This window comes from Oreochromis niloticus, linkage group LG19 (genome assembly GCF_001858045.2).
Source record: "Oreochromis niloticus isolate F11D_XX linkage group LG19, O_niloticus_UMD_NMBU, whole genome shotgun sequence".
NCBI classification, from domain to species: Eukaryota; Metazoa; Chordata; class Actinopteri; order Cichliformes; family Cichlidae; genus Oreochromis; species Oreochromis niloticus.
In genome coordinates, this window is record NC_031983.2 from 16270901 (window position 1) to 16292250 (window position 21350).

At 39.9% G+C, this 21350-nt stretch overlaps 1 protein-coding gene across 5 annotated transcripts in view; it reads right to left on the minus strand.

The window, feature by feature from the left end:
- cdin1 (CDAN1 interacting nuclease 1) overlaps positions 1 to 21350 on the minus strand; it is a 50539-nt gene that overhangs the window by 28594 nt on the left and 595 nt on the right. For 4 of the 5 annotated variants that reach the window (XM_005477178.2, XM_005477177.4, XM_005477176.3 and 1 more), the window contains exons 3-6: positions 11476 to 11521; positions 10390 to 10454; positions 9531 to 9591; positions 6426 to 6498 (exon numbers count right to left, since the gene is read on the minus strand). The exons of the other annotated variant lie outside the window; for it this stretch is intronic. In XM_005477178.2, the coding sequence (XP_005477235.1) occupies positions 6426 to 6498; positions 9531 to 9591; positions 10390 to 10454; positions 11476 to 11521 (245 nt within the window). The remainder of the gene's footprint in view (positions 1 to 6425; positions 6499 to 9530; positions 9592 to 10389; positions 10455 to 11475; positions 11522 to 21350) is intronic. 5 annotated transcript variants of the gene reach the window in all.

Below are 21350 nucleotides of genomic sequence, written 5' to 3' on the forward strand. Positions count from 1 at the left end.
CTGCTTTTCCTGCAATGGCTTTTTTTTGTTTTGTGCAACCTTATTTCTGTTTTAGTCTCTCCCAGCCAGCTACAGTGCTCCCCCAGCCCACCCCATAACCCCACACTCCCTCTTAGAGCTGCAAGGCACAGGGCAGTGCTTTATTTCTCTGCTCATTTTTCTCAGAGATTGGTACCTTCACACGCAGATCCATACCATGCTCCTGTGCAATGCGGGCGGCGGTGAAGAAAGAGGGTTATATTTTCCCCTTGAGTTAGGACACCTCATGACAAATGATAATGGATAATCAATAAAGTGGGAAATATGAGGCAGCAAACTTTATGAAGCCAGGAGACATATTACTCCCCAACAACACTGGTTTCCCTTAACAAAGTCACTACTCGACTGTGCCTAATAATCTGAAGGAAAATCAAAGGACCCGCAACCACATCAGCAATATTGGCAACTTATTCCACTTTAATGGCATTTTGATTGATTTTTTCCCTCTTCCTAATGGTCTTTTTATAGATTTGACGCTGTTTCTGCAAAACAGTAGTGTGTAATAAACCTCCCTGAAGGCAAACGTTAGCCATTAAAGCTCTTGTCTTACTAGCACTCATAATTGGAGGTTGACCACCACCACATTTTGGTCTCTCACATAACACACACTTTCAGGACTAGAATTCTCCCTCCGCTGTCTCTCAAGCTCTTTGATATTTTTTGTCGACGGCCATAATAAGTGCCAGGATCTCTTTCGTCTGCTCTTTTTGAGGGATGGGGTTAAAAATAGCCATAAAGAGGTGACCTTGGCGCTGACATTGTGGAATTTCAGCCAAGCATTGACCTGATGAAAATGGAAGGCCAGGCTGCTAATAAATCAGGATGCTTTTAAAATGAGTTTACCCTAATGCTCATTCATCACGGGCTGTAATGCCATTTGCAGGCCCAGGATTCGCTGCTGTGCACAAACACAGCAGTAAATAACAACAGGGCCCTTGCATCCTTCGCATCGTTGCAGCCTCCAACATCAGCATACATTTATTAAAGACGCCCCCGCCTTGCACGGCAGCACACCTCTAGAACACCCTGAGCTCCTTTCTGCTACACGCAAACACACACACACACAGAGAAACAAAAACACACAAGCAATGCTCTTTAAATACACACACTCAAAGCACATACAGAGGCACGCATAAAAATGCGTGCAGAAAAATAAAAAGCACAATCTGTAGAACACTAGACACGGAGAACAAAGCCCTGCAGCACAACTTTGCACCTTGTAAACATTCACCAAATTTACTGTAATTGTCCCATGTTGGTATAAATTCTGACTAAGGCACCATATCACACCGTCAACATCTGAACAAAAGGAACAGAGAAGAGGGGAATAATAGATGTGAAACGCTACACCTCCATAGGGATTCACTAAAGAAAACAACCAGTGTAAACAAATCACAGGCCTGTTTTCATATGCAACTCCAAAACAAGATAAACTATATAAGGCAAGGTAACGGCAACAGAACCTTGGCATGTTTTCTCATTGCTTACTTTCTTTCATTTGTAACTACTGGGACTCCTCTTTTCTCCACTAGGGTGAAAAAGTCATTATCGCAAACACAAAAAAACAGAGAGAAACCTCATTAAATAGCAACATTTGTTGAGGGAGGACTGTAATAAACAATAACGGATGACGATTGTTATTGCCCCTGACACTGATGAGCTCCTTTGTAAGTTTGTTTATTAATTAAAAAACCCACTATTTTCCACGGGTGGGGGTGGGCAGTTACCCATTTCCTCTATATGCCCACACCCCCGCACACTCCCCGTGCACAAGCCATTGAGCTGTGGAGGGGCACTCGTTCATCAAACTTCATGGAGCAAGGGAGAGACAGGTCCTGATAATGTGCACCGCTAAAGCTGATTTTCCATGATGAATCTCGGAGCATATAAATTGGCTAATATCTGAAAACATTTACAGATACTAGAGGAATTGACTACTTGTGGGACATGATGGATGAGGCTCTCCAACACTGGCCGACAGCTCTGCAAATCTCTGCGGCTGCCTAAAGCCCTCATTTGATTTTCCAATTTACTCCTTTTAAATTTATCCCCCCGCACTGGAAAAAAAAAAAAAACAGAAGATGGGAAAGAGAGAGAGGGTGGGAGATGGGGGTGGGGGGTATGTGTTTCTTTTTAAACTATCTGTGGTGGTGTGTAGGTGCTAGTTGATGATATGAGGTGGTATCTCCTGTGCAAGAGGAACCCGGTCCCTGAAGAGGTTACTGGGGCAGAACTGATCTGCTTCCACCTGATTCCTTCTGATAGCGGTGAGATGAGACTCCACATTTCTCTCTCTGTGTGTGTGTGTGTGTGTGTGTGTGTGTGTGTGTGTGTGTGTGTGTGTGTGTGTGTGTGTGTGTGTGTGTGTGTGTGTGTGTCTGTAGTAATAGTAGATCTGGGGAGGCACTGCTATGGAGAAAGTCTTCCCAGGTCAGGCCATTAGACTGTGGCAGAGGCTGACTGGAGCTTCTCTGCTGAATAGGAGTAATTAGTATACTTGTCAAGTGAAGTGCCACGGTGCTGCTTACCTCCCTCGCAACCGCCCCCTTGCATACACACACGCACACACTAACACTCATGCTGTCTTTGCCTCCTTACTCCCTCCCTTCTTGCTAATGAAGTGCCCTTGCTCTCATTATTTGGAAAAAAAAGGCTTCATATACACACCCCATCTCTGCACATTGGAGAGGTGTAACAGAGAAGAGAGGAGCACTTGAACACAAGAGGGAAGGAACCATAACAATCATAGCGGCCACGTTGAAAATTTGCTCTGATAAGACCCAATACAATATTCAGTTATCAACACGTTTTATCTGAGAAACAAAGTTATTATAAATCCTGTCAAGTAACCAAAAGATCAGAGTAGACACTAAGATTCTCACAGTGTTAACATCAAACACGGGACGTTTATAACCTTGCGTACAAGGCTTCTGTAAAGGAATGTGACAATAAATCTTAAAGGCGGTCGAATCACATAGTTACAAAACATGGAGTAGCAATCTAATCTGGAGCTGGGCCTTGGGAAAATGGAAAAGGTCAAATAGCTAGCAAAATTGCCTCCTCAAAAAAGTATGTCTAAATCTAGAGGCACATCAACTCCTGTCAAAGGAGGAATAGAAAGAAAGATGAAGAGATAGCAGGAGGGGGAGAAGACAGAGCATTGGCTCCCCCAGTGTTTTTGCTGTGACTTTGAATCTACCACTAGATACGACTATCCTGTACCTACTGATACAGAATAGGAATGACAGTAAAGCTGTCTGCAGTGTTATACTTTCATTTACAGAACTTCCTATTGGGCTGAGCTGTGTTAGCTGTGCCTATAATAATGTTTTCATGAGATCTGTCCTTACCACTCCTGTTAATCTAAACTTTTTAAAAGGCACAATTGTTAGTTCAGCTCTAGTAATTGTCGTTACTGGGAATCACTGCAATTCCATCCATCCATCTTCTTCTGCTTATTCAATTCAGGGTTGCGATGGGACTGGAGCCTATCCCAGGTGTCAGGGCGTGAAACGAGGCACACCCTAGACAGGTTGACAGTCTATCGTAGGGCTAACTCAGCGACAGATGACCATTCATGCTTATATTCTCATGTATGCCCAATTTACAATCACCAGTTACTCTAAGATGCACGTCTTTGGATTGTGAGAGGAAGCTGGAGTACGTGAGAGGACCCATGCACTGGCAGGCATGACCCCTTGTCACCTCACAAGAAGGTCCTCGACTTGAATCCACCAGCCAGCGCAAGATTCTCTGTGTGAAGCTGGCACATTCATGCTCACTGAAATTCAGTGAAATTATTATCTTCATTTTTTTTTTCAATCACCTATTTGAAATATTTGAAAATGTATAAATATTTACAAAAAACATAATCATTTAAAAATGTATTCTTCAAGATTACTGAATGTTTAAAAACAATACAATTTTGCTTTATTATCATTATGTATACTTTCATAAAATGAAACATAGTATCCAGTATATTTATATAAACAACAGAGACATAGATTTAACCAATATGAAGACTTATAATAACCACTTGACTTAAAAAAAAGTTGTTGTTTTTTTAATTTATTAGTAGTTTCATTCAACTTTGCTATCATAGTCACAACCCTGACACATAAGCTGGATACAAGTCTAGAAAGAAAAACAAACAAAGTACTACCCTGCAAGGAATTCTGGCATATATACTAAAGCTGTGCCATTTTGGTGAACAAGTGACCCTCCCTATTGCCCAGTTTCATAAGACAAGAAGCAAAGGGCATTATGGATGTTGATATTGCATTCAATACATAATAAAACTGCTTTGACTGTATTGATTCATGTACAAGCATCGCCAGATAGTCTTTCACTTTGCTTGACTGAAACACTGTCCAATATTTCTGCTGCAAGGAAGGGGGATGGAGTTTGCTGGTGCTGTTGTCATGTTGAGGTGTGGCGGTGTGGGTAGCTAGTGGGAAGGACGACGTGGCGGTGGTGGGGGATAGGGGGTTGCAACAAGCAAGCAAAAAACAAAAAAGCAAACACCACACACTAGGAAGGTACAAAAACAATTTAAAACTCTGTATTGATCCGGCACTAGTGATTGTACATATATTCCATAGTCCCAGAGGCCCCATTCCTGTGTCTCTTAAATGCAAGGGGAAAGAGAAGAGGAATAAAAAGAACAAACGACAATGGTAGGCAAAGGCAAGCCACTCACCCTGTTGGAGGTAATGTCCCTTATTTAGAAGTCTATTGATCTTTGCAGTGAGCCTGCCTGCCCTTCCTCTAGAGTCTGACTAAAACACCCAAATACACACAAGCACACTGGAGATCTGTCCGAGGCTGGAGGGAGCATGAAAGATATGCCTGCCAATAGCACTGAACCAACCTGTTAGCTAATTGTCAGAGAAGACAATTATCCTTGCATTGTTTCTCTGTGGAAACAAATTACTGCACTATATATATTTATATATATGTGTGTGTGTGTGTGTGTGTGTGTGTGTGTGTGTGTGTGTGTGTGTGTGTGTGTGTGTATCTATATGTATATATATTTGCAAAGAAGCTCTTTCATAATAGAAGTGAATGTTCGCAGCAATTGACCTTAAAGCTGGCAACAATGAAGAAAGGCAGCACGACAACATGCCAGAATTTGAAAATACTCCAGCGGCAATTAAACTATTTCACTAGATAATATATTATGCAAATATTTACATCATGCATTGCATGTGAAATTATTCTTTGAAGGACCATGATATTATTTGCTAGCATCCAAAAAAGTAAGATGCTGTACGCCTGTAACTCTGCTCGAAATTAAACAAGGATTTTCTAGAACATTTCATCTGGTACAAATCTATTCTGAGCAATAATAAAACATTTTTACACTGTATGGAGATGGACAGTGTGCAGTGTCCCATTATCTGAGACATAGTGCTTCTTGTGGATGAATGCCCTGTTCTACAAGCAGCTCAGACTAGTATTTTGACAGGCAGCGGATAACGGTGGGTCCAAAGCAATCACATCTTTGACTTTGACAAATGGCTGTGCTGTGGCGAAGTTGAAAATAACACACATCCACTTTAATCTCTTTCTTGATTAAATTGGAAGCACGTCTTTTTGACATCATGTGGTTCACTCTCAAAGTAGTGACTACTGCAGAGACAGAAAGTCCTCGGGATAGACCCACTGAAATAATATGCATGTGTGTGATACTGGAACTTCGAGAGTGTGGGGATGGGAGGGGAGAGGAGGGGGGGTTGTTTGCTTTTTTGTTATAAATTAACAATGTGACTAAAACTGGTAAAACGCAGGGATTTTGGACAAAAACAGGAGACAGGAGAAAGACACTAACCAGACTACACATGGACAACAATTCCCACAATTTCTGGAAAAGATCTTTGACACATTCAACAACAATATTTGTGTCTGTAATTTTGTTCTCCCACAGTGTGTCCATCAGCACTACCTAGAAATGGTTTGCTTTTTCTGCCACAGTTTTCCCTCAACTCAATTTCCTCTGCAGACCCCAGCAGGCAGCGAGGAAGAGAAGGGAATGAGAGAAGAGGAGAATGCTAGCGATAGATGGATGCATTGGGGGATGAAGGAGGCTGAGGGAAGAAATCAGGGGTGTTATAAATAACACTGATGAGGTGAGCTACCATTGATCCACACTGCAGTTGAGAGGTGGGTGGTCCTCCTAGTACTTAATTGCCAGTCATGTGCCCTGGGATGCAGCTACTACTAAATGTGGTCTATCTCTCATTAGGGTTTGACAGGCTGAAAATACAGCAGCTAGACTGGAATTGGGACTCAAACAGAAAGGGATTAAAAAGACAAAGTGCTACAATTAAGACTGATGGGGAGAATGATAGAAAGGACAGAGTGAGAAATGGAAAAGTGTTACTCACGCATTCCACCATCCTGGCCCTGAAGGAACCTGTCCAGGATGATACGAGCCATCAGCGCAGGAGACAGATCCACCTTTACACAGATTTAAAAAAAATACATATAAAAGAAAAGAAAAAAACAAAAGAAAAGGCAAGCAGCTTAAATAAAAACAGACTTTACTATCAATGAGGAATTAATATTCACTTAAAAGATGGTGGAATTTATATTCCTCTCTGAAGAATTGCTCCTTTTATAAACCTTGAGAAAAAAAAATCCCATATATCTAGCTGGCAGTGCAAACATATTTTAAAGAGCCTAAGACTTACGACATTGAAATTGCACAGCCAGTTTACCTTTGGCTGATGTCACATAGATAATAATGATCGTAATGGCTCTAAATTATATTATTGCGTTTCAAAACCTTGACCTTACTTTTGACAATCCGCGTGCAAATTGGTCTTTGAAAGCATTGCTTTGCATCAACCTTTCCCACAGGAACAAGAGATCGCCTATTACACAGCCAAGCTACCTGGCTGAATTGCCTTTCCTTCTGTCAAACAGACAACCTGAGTCTCTCATCTTGAAAGAAAAAGCAGCACATACTGTGCCCAGGCAAGAGACAATGGAGAGCTTTAATCATAGAATGATCACCAAGGCAAAACTATAGGAACCAATAGGACACACCTGAGGGATGGTGGGAATGCAGTCCTTAATAGGACGGAAAGAACCTATGGCTGCAGCACTCTTTGAACACAAACACACCTTAGAGGTGAGCAGTGTTTATGGTCGAGTGCAAGGAGAAAAGTTGACAGGTAAGAGAGCACGAACGACTGATGGTGAATGTGTCTCTCTGATCAGTGCAATACATTCCTACACATTCATATCATTGTTATTATTACAATGTTTTATTAACATATTAAAAAAATACAACAACTATTATAAAGAACAGCATGATGAAAAAAATATATGGGTGCATTAGCATAAGATGTATTTTTCCAAGGTCTACATTTGGCCAATGCTCAAACAATATACGGCGAATAAAAGAAGATGCATTAAGTCATTCACTACTAAAATTCACAGCTTACTCAGTATAGAGGGAATTAAAACATTGCTTGAAGACTTTGCCATTCCTAGCCAGCTCATTATGAAACAACATTCTTGCAGCCAAAGATCATTTTTCCTCTTGTTAGCATAATTGGGGACCAAAAGTGAATTTGCCCTCAGCTTGCAGTGAGAATGGAGTGTTTCATCTTTTCTGTGATGCTTCCTTGTAACGCTGGGAGCAGAGATGCTTCTGTCTAAACAATGTCTTTTTACCCACAGTAGTATTTGTTAACATCTCCATAATATTGCACTAAGAAGGCAGCTAGTAAAAAAAAGCTTAACATGTCTATAATAATTAAGGGGTGAGCAAAGAGTTTACATCTTCATTAAGACCTCTGATAGCACTGACTCTGACTTAGCATTTGTAGCCTGCAGTTACAGTAGCTTTCTTTCTTCTCTCTAATTCTTCTAATTTCCTTTCACTTTCTTTTCTCCCTTCCATCCTTTCTCTCTGTGCTTCCTGGCTGGCTCACAACTCAAACCCTCGAACGCCGAATAACCAGAGAAAATCAGATTCTTGGTAACCTGCATCAGAGCTGACACATGAAAAATGGCAACATTACCAATGCAGGCTCAGCCTGAATAAAGACTACCTGATTAGTTGAGGTACATGCATCTCCCTAATTTTCATATTAATCATGAGTCCATCTTCATTCCCTGGTCATAACACATACCTTCATGAGTTTAACATGTGACTAAGATTCACAGGGCCTAAAAATAATTAGTTTTTATTAAAACTCTGGTTTTTATCAAACTGTAAACCAAATGGGTCACACAGTGCAGCACAACTGCACCTGTTCTAATGCCATATTTAAGTAATATTTGCATAAAATTCCCATAAAGCTAGAAACAGTGAACGTTGAGTCCATCTCTGTTTCATGGGCTTCTTCTAAGGGCAAAAAAATATCTATGAATAGTTTTCATCACTGTTAATCATTTTCCTCTGTTGGAGATATATTGTCTCATAAAGACATGAAACTACATCAATTAGCAGTCTGGGAGACCATGAGTGCTTGGTTTAAATGTTAAGTAGCATATTAAGATGACAGTTAAATGGTTCATAGACAGTTATCTCTTAGCTGAATTGGATCCTTTCAAGAAAAAAAAAAAATCATGCGTCAATTAAACGGAGAATGAATAATGGCAGTTGGCTTTGAGGTACCACTGATGCGTGTGAACTACTGTGATTTTAGATTAAGAGACCCTCGAATTTCATTGCCTAGTGCACGCGCCAATCAAAATTCAAATGCAAATTTAAATGTTTAAAAAGGTTATCAGGTCTTTTCTCTTCCTGTATAATCTGAAAGACGAATAATGTCGTGAACTTACAAAAAAAAAATGCAAAGATTTTCATTCATTCAGTCAGTAAGAAGTAAAAAAAACTATCTAAGATGTAGTGTATTGAGACTATAGTATAGTTGGTTTCATATTTTGGAGCACTTAACAAGAGTTTGGCATTACCCTAAAAATAGCAAACATTTACTAACTAGGTTTAAAATATAATAAACATAAGTGATCACTTAAATTCTGAAAGAAACAGGTTTCTTACAGCCAGAAAAGGTATTTCCAACCTAGTACCTGAGCTTTGTACCACTGAATGACATGGATTTAAGCTGCACATAAACAATTGCTGCTACATCAACAAGACTACAAATTCTTCACTGAACTCCTAAAGAAAATAACCGATCAAATAATAAAGAGAGGAATTAACTAATGACCCCAGTCTCACCTGTCCGCAGTTTGTATCAACTTTGCCTCAACTGCAATTTGGAAAATTACATAATAAAACAGAAAAAGTATTTTCACATCTGCTTAATGGAGCCGAGAGCTAATTACATTAAATAATTGATAATTGAGCCAACCATTTTACCAATTTTGATAATGACTAACAGACAAGGGAGAAAATCAAAAACTGCAGCCAACCGCTATCTATCCATTTATAGAAAAAATAAAGGATAAACTGAGATGTGTTTTTCGTTGGCAACTAAAAAGACAGAGAAAAAAAAAAGTTATGCCATTACCTCATTGGCCAATTCAAGCAGGACAGGAGCAGTAGGCTGTGCCTTGGCTTCACTCAGATACCTTCATTATAACAAAGAATAACAAGAGCAGTGAAAAAAAAAAAACATGACCCACAAAGGCAGACAGAAGGGTATAAGGGGGCTAGATCGGGCTAGCCAAGACATGCTAATGTCCCTGATGACTTTGCCCTGGGTGGCATATGGCAGGCTCTGTGTGGTTAAAACAGCACTGCTTGAAGGGCTTCAAATTTCCAAGAAGCCAGACAAGCATATGATAGTTAGTTAACCCCTGCCGCCCAAAAAGCCTTTTTTCCCTCGCCAGCTAAACCTGCAACACACTTCAGATCTTACCCAGATCATCTCAGAGGTTTGTTGTTGTAAGTGGATTAGAAGTGCATTATCCAGCTTTATTTTCCCCAGAACAGTGGCCTAATAAGCTAGATAAAGGCTAATTGCAATATGCAAAGAGGCTTTCCCCAGTACAGCCTGTTTTCAGTTCTTTCTTTTTTTTAAAAATTTAACCATGCTCATTGAATTACAGATAATCATCCCATCATAAGCCTGTGTGTAAGGCAAATGTCCAATGGTTGGTTTATTTATTTACTTTCCTGCTTTCAGTTTGACACGGAGAACAGAGCTTTAGCCTAGCAGGTGCAAGTGGGGGTCTGGAATGAATCCTGTGGGTGGTGATTTGTTTGTAAGAGATTATAATTGTCATGGGGGCCACACACAGGGGTCGGTGAACGATTTAAAGAAAGAAGAAAAACAGTGACAGAGATGAGAAAACGATAAAGAGGGAGAACGATCTAGAAAGAAAAGAGAAGAAAACAAAACAATATAAAGCACGGGAACACAATACCTTTGGTAGTAGCTTTCAATAACATCCGGCACATGGTGTCTTGAGAATGTCCTTTTGATCCGTTTCTTTAAATGTGTTAATAATAATAATATGAAGAAAAATGAAGATTAATGGCATAATAATCATAATAGCTAAAACAATTAACACATACACACAGATACATACATACAGGCATAGATACAGCTTTTACGTTAGTACTATTTTTAGGTGCAAAGTGCTTTCCATTTCCAGTTGACCTGACTAAAATGCTAACTTGTTCACCCTTGGCTTCTCTTCCATGCTCTATTCTTTATAAACAATTGCAACAGCAATTTAATTTCAATAATATTGGTACGGGTCAAACTGTGCCAAGGCACTCTCGTTCAAACCAGCCATCTCCATCTACCTTCTTGATTCAAACCCTGTATTCATTTCCCCCTTTTTTGATCAAACAATGACATTATTCCACATTTCACACCCTGACATTTCTATGCAATTCAATTGCCATCGTTGCCGAGAAGGAGGAGAACAGGGATAAAAGCGGAAGAGCACTGGTTAAAAACAACTTATTTAAAAACTACTACACACAAAAAATGTAATTCCACAGAGACGGGCAGTGTGACTGACACCTGTCAGTGGGATGATAAATGACTCCATTTTCTGCTTGTGCTGCCTTCTGCCACTGGCGGCAGTGGCCATTTATCATCATCCACTGTCAGCCGTGGAAAGCAGCAGTGACAGTGCGAGTCAGCAAACATTTAGCACACACAGCCGCACTACACGGGGAAATTATTATTGTCAGAATAATAATGGTTTAGCATAATTTATTACAGGTCCACCAAATAAGCAGGGGCTAGATGTTATTAGACAGATGGATGGGAAGGCTTGGCAGACATCCACTGAGGCTCAGGCAGGCAAAGGCCCTCAACGTGAACGTGAGAAGGAGGAGGGGGTGGTGGTGTGGGACGAAACAAACGGGGGTATGGTGAGGGGGGGGCATCCTCCAAACCAATCAGAAAGCTGGCAGTTCAATTACAAAGAAATAAAGGGACATTCATCATTCAATTAGGCACCTGTCAGGGCTCACAAAGGAAGAAAACTTCTAACCTGGTACTCCAGGGAGAAGATGCTCAGAAGAGTGGACTGCGAGTGACTGGAACAAATAAAAGAAGGACAAAGTTAATTACCAGAGTGCATTGCACAGAGACAAAGGGAGAAGGGAGCTTCAAAGCTGGGGCCAGCTGCCCTGTAATCTAAAAGAACATGAAAACAAGTGTGGCAAAGTTGTTCCAGATGAACACCTCTGACAAAAGGATTCCTGCTACGATGGTGTGGGGGAAGAAGAAAAAGGGAGGTTGTGTGGGGTATGAAAGATGAGAAAAATATAGCTCATTTTTGTTTTTTTCTTTCAGTCATTAATACATAGCATCTTCCTCTATCCTTTGTCTCTCCAGGAAAGTGCTAAACTAGTCTTAATTCAAGTGCAGAGTCTGCTATTATAAAGTAACACAATGGCAAGAAAACTCCAACCGACCTAAAGATAACAAAATTGAAGAGAAATTTATGATATCTATGCAAATAATTGACACAGTTCAATATTTAACTAGTGAGTAAAACATGATGTTCACTAGCAGTTACAGTCATAGTTTTCATAGGTTTAAAAGTAAGTGGATAAACTAGCTTGATTATAAATATGTGGAAGCTGAAACAGTTGGACATAATCAAATGCTAAATTTTAATTTCCGAGCATGTGAAAAATTACCAATTGTGTAAAACGTGGATGTAATTCCTATATAATACTTTAGGTAAACCCATGAAATTAAAGCTGAAATGCTACACAATCATATCTGGATTGCTTTATTGTGAATCAATTGTTGTGGTTTAAAAACATTTTTGTATGAAAATCATCTTCTCCAAAAAAACATATTGACCCAAGTGTGTGTTTTACTTCAATCTGCAAAGTGGATGACTACTGTGAGTGTCTTTTTTTGTGTATGACAACATGTAGACACACATAAGAAAAAAAAATCCTTTCTTTGATAGCATATGGACCGTTCTATATCATTCCCACTGCAACGCATGGGCTTTGAAAATGGAAACTTCTACTGTATGGAACTGTGACTCCCGAGAGTCAGTCAATTCCATCGGTTGCCATAAGCTACATTTATCTCCAGCTCCAGTCAATGTCAAACACCTGGCAAAGAGGCAAACCCGGAAAACAGACAATTCCAACAGGGACCTGCAGCCCATTCGACACCCACCTTAGCTGCCACTGTGTCCTTTGAGTTACAGATATTTAAATGGGTGACACAAATTATTGTAGTTGGAGAGTGCACATCTTCAGCTTGCATATCACAAAAAAAGAAAAAGAAACATGTGTGTTCTCATACACACACACCCACAAACTGCTCCGTAATGTTCACAAGTGGTTTTATGCCTCCATATACTGCACTCAGTACACTTGATTGTTAAATTTAATGGACTTTTCATTACAAGTCACCTGGGAATGGTATGTAAATACTCATGAGAAGCTGAAGCTTCCAATCTGCATTAAAATATTGAGTCTACACAGGACACCGACATCAATCACTGAAAACCGTAAAATAACCTTGTGACATGCAGACAAAGCCAGAAGAATGTCAAATCCTGATTTCTGTCTGGAATGTCTGTCTGTGACCATTTTTTTAAAGAAAGCATCTTAACCACTGGAATAGTTCAGCCCGTTATGATGAACCAAAGATGTCATCTTGGGATCCCTAGACACCACTTTTAAACAATTTTAATCCTGTAGCTGAAGAACAGCTAAGGATACTTCCAGATTAGGTACAATTAATTTGTACACTCTCCAAGAACAACTGCGACCCCCCCAAATCCCTGCTTATTTCCCAACCACCATATGCAAAATAAAGCATGCAACAAAACTTATTGACACAACTGTTACAGCAACTTGATAATGTTATCGTAGTATTCCGAAGTTGAGCAGTATTTCACGTAACTGGTGGTTTTGTTTTGGGTGCGCAAACGAGGACGGTCCACACAGTCGTGTCTGGCCTCAAACCTCGTCTCATGTGTTTGATACAGATTTTTTTACCTGATGCACACGATACTCAAGTATGTCTCGTGCGCTCCCAAGTTTAGCTCTTCAACAAGAAGCAGGACACAAATCATCGTACCATGCCCGTGGGGCAGTATACAGTGCTAGACTTTGGTGCAATCGAGTACCACATGTTAAAGCAGCTCGACTCTCATCACACACAAAGTTACAAAAGTAAAGAAGACGACAAAGGAAGTTCTCAGAGTGTGAGGGGAAAAAAATTGTCTACCCCCTCAGCATTAATTTATAATGATGCTTAGGGGTGAAGGGGCCACCGCAATTAAGTGGGCCATTAAATGGTCAACTGTCAACATGTGGACACTTAAGGGAGGGAAAAAATTTCTTCCACACTTCAACCTTGCACCTGAGCATTTCAACAGCATTACAGCCTTATTGTTGGCATGGGACCATCATGATCCCCCTGTCGGAACAGACATCTGTTACGTTTTAAATGGATTACTCTCTATAATGAGCATGATTACTGCTTAATTGCTAAATCTATACCCTGTTAACTTTAAAGGGACATAAACGACGCTTAATATCTATGAAAACATATCTGTTTCAAAAATACTAAGAACTTTGGGGACTTGTGTTTTCATTTTTTACCTCAAGCAGATTGACACAAAAACAAGACTAGAACTAAACTATTGAGAGATGTGAAGAAATAGTAAAAAAAGGAAAAACATTAAAAAGGGGCAAGATGAAGAGCTGAATGCAGATATCTGGATTAAAACCAAGACTTGTTTGCATTTTATAGAGTCTGTCAAGTTTTACGCTGCTATAATCCCCCTTTTTTTATTTAACAGACATTAACAATAAGTTATTGCAGACTTTACATTAATGTATATCCAGCCTGTCCTCTCTTGGGCGCAGTAAGCTCACCTTATGCTAAAATATGTAGCCAATTGCCGTCTTACAACGAGGATTTGATCTGCCTACTGAACAGGAGTATTACATTTTTACTATAATTCATGTATCCCATTGCCACACAGTACAAGCGTTTGTGAAACTCTGTCCTGTCTCAGTGGTTATAAAAATGAACCCAATTTGTTAACCATTCTAAAACCAGCTGCATTTCTGTCTGTACTTTGTTAGCCTTAAACAAATCTTGTAGCTTGCATTTCATTCTGAATTGCGCACATGACACGCACAGCCAAATGCTTAGTGTCAATATGCAACACATGGGAATGTTAGGATATGATAAAACAGCTTTGAACATTTTTTGAAATAAGATGATAAGGTAACAAGATTTTCCCCCTTTTCTAATATATAAATATCTCTTGGTGATGTGGTTGTAACTGACAATGACTACGAATATTTAAAATAACATATATTAGACACTTGTCTTCCTAAAGTGAAGCCTAAAACAGTTCTGTGACTAAAGCTAGGAAGTCGTGAGCCCTTTTTGAACTGTGTAAATAAAGAAAGCTATTTTTTAATGCACTTGGAAAATGCCAAGGTCAACATTTGGGTTCATTGATCGCTGTCTCACTTAAAAAACAAACAAACTATCTCATCAAACAAAGAACACACAAAATATAATCTGAAGAGCCACGGACAAGAGTCTGTGACACTGCAGTGCATACAGTGGCTTTTATGTAAAAAGCAGAAAATAAAAAATCTGCCCTTTTGGATATAATTTAGAACATGGGGAAACAGAAGGTTGGGAGACAGAAGAGTGGTTAGGGAATCATTCACTCTCAACCTAATTACCCTTCCTTACAACATAAGACAGAGCATTAATATGCACTGGCACCCAAAATAGTAAAGCAGCAGATTAAATTAAAAACAATTAGGGACTTTCACTTTGTCACTGAACTGGTATGGCTGTCTGGTCAGTACTTCAGGCTCTATTAAGCTAGGTTACCCAGTGGCTGTGAATCTGATAAATTCAAGTTTGAGTGCTGCATTAACTTATTTTCTTGTGCATTCAGGCTGTATCATTGCCTTAAACACGAACACAGTGAAAAGCCTTGAAATTCCCATCAACCTAATTAATAGGAGATGGGGGAAATTCAAACTATCAATTATATTTGGAAACTTCCTATTTACAAATAATTAATTATAAACAATAGCTGTAATTTGGGTAATGAAAGCCACCTGGCTAATGGCATTGGTATCATATGCTGCGACAGTATTTAGCATTTGGTGGATCTGCATGCAGAGTGTGTTGAATGGTGTGACTCTTCAGGGCATGGAACTGTCTAATAGCACATATTTTTACTGCTGGCGATGAAACAATTTTCAGAAGGGAATGACATGGAAGAAATGTTTTGTGCAAGGAAATCTGAGAGGATAAGGCTTAGTTTAAATTCTACACCTATATTACATTACATTATTATTGAAGTTTAAATCCATGATTTTTTCACATATTTAGGTTTATTTACAATCAAAACACCTCATTCAAGCAAGAGTGCTGACAATACTATATGAAGAATTTACTTTGCTATAGATCAGTATTTTATACAGCTGAATACGGGCTAAAACGCTGGATATGCAAATGTTGTTAATTACACATGCTGATAGGCAAAATGCTAACATCTGTTTCTCAGCTAAGCCTAGCGTCATCAGCAGCCAAACAAATGAGTTGAAAAAAAAAAATCTTTATGCATTAATGTATAAATGTGATATATTCTGACAACGGATAGAAACAAACACAAATCTCAGTGTGTCATTTAGCTTCAAACAAATACTTGCACAATGAGCGCACGTGTTTAGAGTTTAAATATTTGTGATTTTTGTTCTGCAAAAACAAGTATAAAGGCTTTTTTTTTCTTTAAGCACAATTAACATAATCACTGTTGCATTTTATAAAGCTGTAGAAATTTGAAATTTTTTGTCACTTTTAAACAATATTTTCAAGATATTTCTCCATCTGAAGGAAGACTCACCAGTTTGTACTGCGAATGAACCCCCACCCCCAACAATCTTACCGCAGCAGGCCATACAAACCTACAAGGCTGTAGGGGACCATGGACAGAAATGGTTTTAGCAGAAGCACAATATGACCCCTACTGAGCTTCCTTTACTTTATTACAATCTTTAAAATTTCTGTCTGTTGAGGTGCCCTGAGTTGTCAGAGCTGTTATATAATGTCGGTAAAAAGAGCAAGAAAACCTTTACAATCACCACTCTAATTGTGATTCCTCCTGAAAGCAAGGGATCTTCACCACTCTGTCTGTGCAAAGACGTGCTATAACTATGGTATTTTGCCATTGTTAAAGCATAATTACTGTCACTGTTGCTTCTGCAAGCTCTCATGGAAAACAGAAAATGAGGTTCATGCTATCCGTCAAGTGGCGAGTGTCCACTGGTCTGGCAAAGAAACACATTACACTGACCAATTGCCTATTCCCCCAAGCGCAGCTGGGGAACTTGTACCATTCTGGGCAATTTTGTTTCATTCTTCTTCTGCAATTGATTCCAGTATGCAAAGAGAACCCCAGGCTAGAGACTCTGATATAACTGCCCAGCTGAACTGTAGGTTTCCCTCAGAGTACATATGGTTTTTTTGGTTCAGTGGCAACACTACTACTGACACTAGCATACAGTACAGCAGATGCTGATTTTATTCACAATAAGTTAGATTGCCATGTCAATAGTTTTTACTAATATTGACCTACTCAGTCTATCGCTCCAATAAATGCAGTTTTTAACCTTCAAGATAAGGTACCATGTAATTTCTATCAGGCCTAACTTGAAAACAAGCTGCTTACCTCTCTGTTTTTAGACCAATGAGCCAAAAAGGCTTTGCAATCTAAGGAATGTGCTTGGACAACATCCCTCTGATATGAGAAGGAAGTAGTCATTCCTTTGCTTCCTAATCAAGTAATTGATTACATCTATTATTCATGAACTCTTTAGCCTGACATGAAGTTGTACACTCAGCTTCTCTTCTTTCCACACCTTCTCTCTCTGCTAACACTTCATTCATCCCTTCACCCTTCTAGTGCTCATCTAACCACATAAAGTCGTGGAATTATTTAGCCAGGTTCTCAGCCTTCAAGGGTTGTACCCCTAAGCCCCAACTGCCAGTTTGTGTTTTGTTCAATATGGGCAGCCAGAAGTGTGAGGCCATGCACTGGAAGCTGTCGGGGCTGGCCCCACAGGCTCTGCACTTGATCAGTCTCTGGGTAATGTCATTGCCACTTCCAGCCTACAAAATAGTTGTGGAGTTCTACCTTCACAGCACAGCAGCTGGAAAGAGAAACTCAGTTGATTCCACAGGGACAATCGTAGAAATCAAAGGTAAAACTGAGAAACAAGCCAGGAATTTAATACATATATGCCAAGACTTTGATATATCTAAAATGTGGGCAATGAGCCCTTGAAAGCTGTGAACAAATAATAAATACCACACACTGGAAAAAAAGTGATATTTAATGGGTTTTTTTCTCTCCACCATATTATACCTGTTATCAAATCCTTAACTTTAACCGCCATGTAAAGAGGTAAACAATACGACTACAATAAATAATCAATGAGCAATTCCCTGAGCTTCATGCTGAGCTGAGATATTACCATCAAAAACAAAGTGTAGCCAAGAAATCATCATATCAATGGCACATGCCACAACAACCCTGCCCTGCGCTTTCCTTCCAAAGATCATGCTAGATAAACCCCAAATAACAGAGAAATTAACAAATGCTTGACATTTGCTCAACATCCATTATTCTGACACTTCTTCAGAATTTCAAAAGGCTGAACGCATGCTTAATCAACATTCATATTCCCAGAGCGAGCTCCAGCACCATATTGCAGCCCGCCTCAGTGCTGATGAAAACGGCACATTAGGGCCCGATTCGAAAAACGTTCAGGGACTCCTCACCAGGGAACTGTGTCTGTGCGTGTGTGTATGTGTGTGTGTGAATAAAAGAGAGCCGCTGACTGTGTTTAGTGGGGAAAGATGCTTCACACTTTACTGTTTAAGCTTTTCTTTTTTGCAAATCAGCCGCATCTGCCCCTTTTTGCTCATTCTTTTACTTTCATCACTGTGAAAGCCATATAAGGAGGCGAATGGCATTTTAAAGAGGGGGGGGTAATCATTACATCCCAATTCATTCATAATATAGCACAGAAGGACACAGAGGACTCTCACATTCCCTCCCTCTTTATCTTGCCCTCCTTGCACCAACTCTCTCGGGGGACAAGTGGTAGAAGGACTGGGGTCCCCTCTAGACCCATGGGAAGACAGGCAAGGCCTGAGAGAGCAGCCCATCATTTCCAATTCTAATATGTGGCAAGAGAAGGACCTGATGGGACTGATGTCACATTTCCCCTCGCACCAGCCTGCGATCGGCCCCCCATCCCCCTTTTCTGCCTAGCCACAGTCCAGATAGTAGACAGGACACCACGACTGGCTAAGAGGAGGGCAAAGAAGAGAGGGCAAGAACGGGGGTTGATATTTGCATGTCCCTCCATTGTGAGTGGGGGTAAAAAGTGACAGCACCGTGTCCAATTCTTTTCCCCCCAGAGCAGCTCGGGCCCAGCAAGAGAGGCCAGGCTGACAGATGACTCCCAACATCTGTGTTATGCAGCCGTTACAGATGAGGGACTCCACATCACAATCTTTCTCTTTCTGTCTGTCTATAGGACACTCCCTCTCTCCTCCCACAAACGCTTTTCATAATACAACCAAAAGACCGACAGACTCTCTGTGGAAATTACCTTGAAATGGCCTATAACAATCTTTTTGTTCCAAGTTTAAATTCTCTTCCATTTAAGTTCCCAATCAAAATCAATGACTATGAAATGCTTTTGAACTCTATACAGCGTTCACATCCTTTGGGGTAATGATTATTTTAACAGAATTTAAAAAAAGAAAAAAAACTAAAGGGGAAAGAACTGTAATAAATTTAACAAATAAATTTTTTTTTTTCAACCTAGTCAACATCCATCTACTGTAGATATGTAGCTATAATATACGATGAAAGATCTTTTTTATATCAACTCCTTTTATTAATACATTTGAACTTTAATTGCATACAAAAGTTAATTCAGCCAGAGCAGAACTGTAAAATGACCACAGAGGACCATCAAATCATTTATGATTTCACCTGAAGTCAGTAACTAATAACTCTCTAGACCTAAATATATCTCATCAGTAGGATGCCTTTACGCTCACCTGGGAAGTATTTTCATATACTTATTGGATAAATCAGATTAATGTAGCATAAAAGAAAACTATATGGTGTTTACTGACTCAAAGTCACCCTTTGGTGGTTGACTACATGCATACAGTTAAGGCAGTGACTGTGCTACTTTCTTTGAAAGAAATATGTGCATTTCATGCCATTTCTACTCAATATTGATTTTAACTGAGTAAATAATATTGCAATTAGCAAATTGAGGATTAAAAATATATATATTTATTACAGTGCTGGCTCTGGCTATACTGGCCTAAGCTAAACCCTGAATAAAATACAATTACAGGGTAGCAAAATAATATCACTATCTAAATAAACTGCATGCCTCTGCTATTATACTTGTAAACAACACATGAATTTACAATTTATTCAACAGTTTCCATCCCCTGGAAAACAGATATAGTATATTGCAAAATGATTTGGTATCAATGCAACTGTCTATTCTCCTGACTGTAATAACCAATTCTCTTGCCCATCCCCTTAGTCCAAGCCTGTCCACAATAAAGCCCCAAACCCCCTCCAACCCAACCACTGCCAGGCCCAGCCTGGCCAATATTTACGCAGTGGCAGGGCTCCCACACGGTCTAAGGGGACGGGGGGTGTGTGGGGTGGGGGTGGCTGACTGCTGTGCCTGAGCGCATGCTAAGAGATGATGGATGGCCTAGTCGATATGTTATGTCTTAAGAGCCTGATTTCCTGCCAGTCCAATCACTAACCCTCCAGAGCCCAGCTCAGCTGATTGGACAACCAGAATAATTTCGCAGACTGTGAAAACACTGCTGCCGTGCCTGTCTGTCAGGCCCAGTGACGAGACTCAGGGATTTAAAGAGCAAGGGCCTCCCCGAGATTGGTTATAGTGAACGTAAAAATAATAACCAGCAAGACTAAACAAAAGAGCAAGCACCTCTGGGAGAGGAAGACTGTGGAGAATTACTGGAATGAAAACGGTGCAGTGTTTTCATTTAATTATTACACTCCAGGATAAAAGATGGCATTTGGTATGTTTGTTAAAGGCAGTTTGAGTGAGAATAAAAAAAAGAAATAAACGCTAGACAGACTTCAGTGTTTCAGTGCTTAAACATGAGCGATATTGGATGCATTTTATATGCATGACATATTCTGTAAAATGCTGACAGTGAGAACAAAGGCAAACTGAAACTCCATGGCATCCCCTTTGGGGACCTGATACCTTCTTCTAGATTGGTGATTAGGGCACAATGGAAGTAGGAAGCTCCAAATACATGCGACTTTGTAAGTGACCTCGACGGGATCAGCCATGCTGTCCTGGAGGCCTTGGGGGATTACACATGTTACAGTCAATAACAGGAGGGCCTTCAGTGTCAAGGAGAAAGGCAAATACAACCATTAACCTCTCTCTTCGATTTCTGGATGTGCAGGACCTGCATGGCAAAACGCTGGCTAATGCTGTGGCGGAAGCCAATACAGAAACCTGTGTGGAATTAATTAGTGATCTTAACAAGTGAATTAAATAGGATCACAAATGCTGAAAAATAGGAGATAAAACTGAGAGGGGGGAGGATTACTTGGCTATGGGGAGCTGTACTCAGATGATAACAATACAATTTAACTTAACAAGCTCTCTGATACATTAATTAATTTCCAATAATCCAAAGACATCTTGTTTGGGCTGTTTTGGTCTTGAATCATTGTTTTATAATGTGTGGTAACTGATGCTCATACACAGCAGTTTGGTGTTTACTTTCTATGTCAGACATTAATAT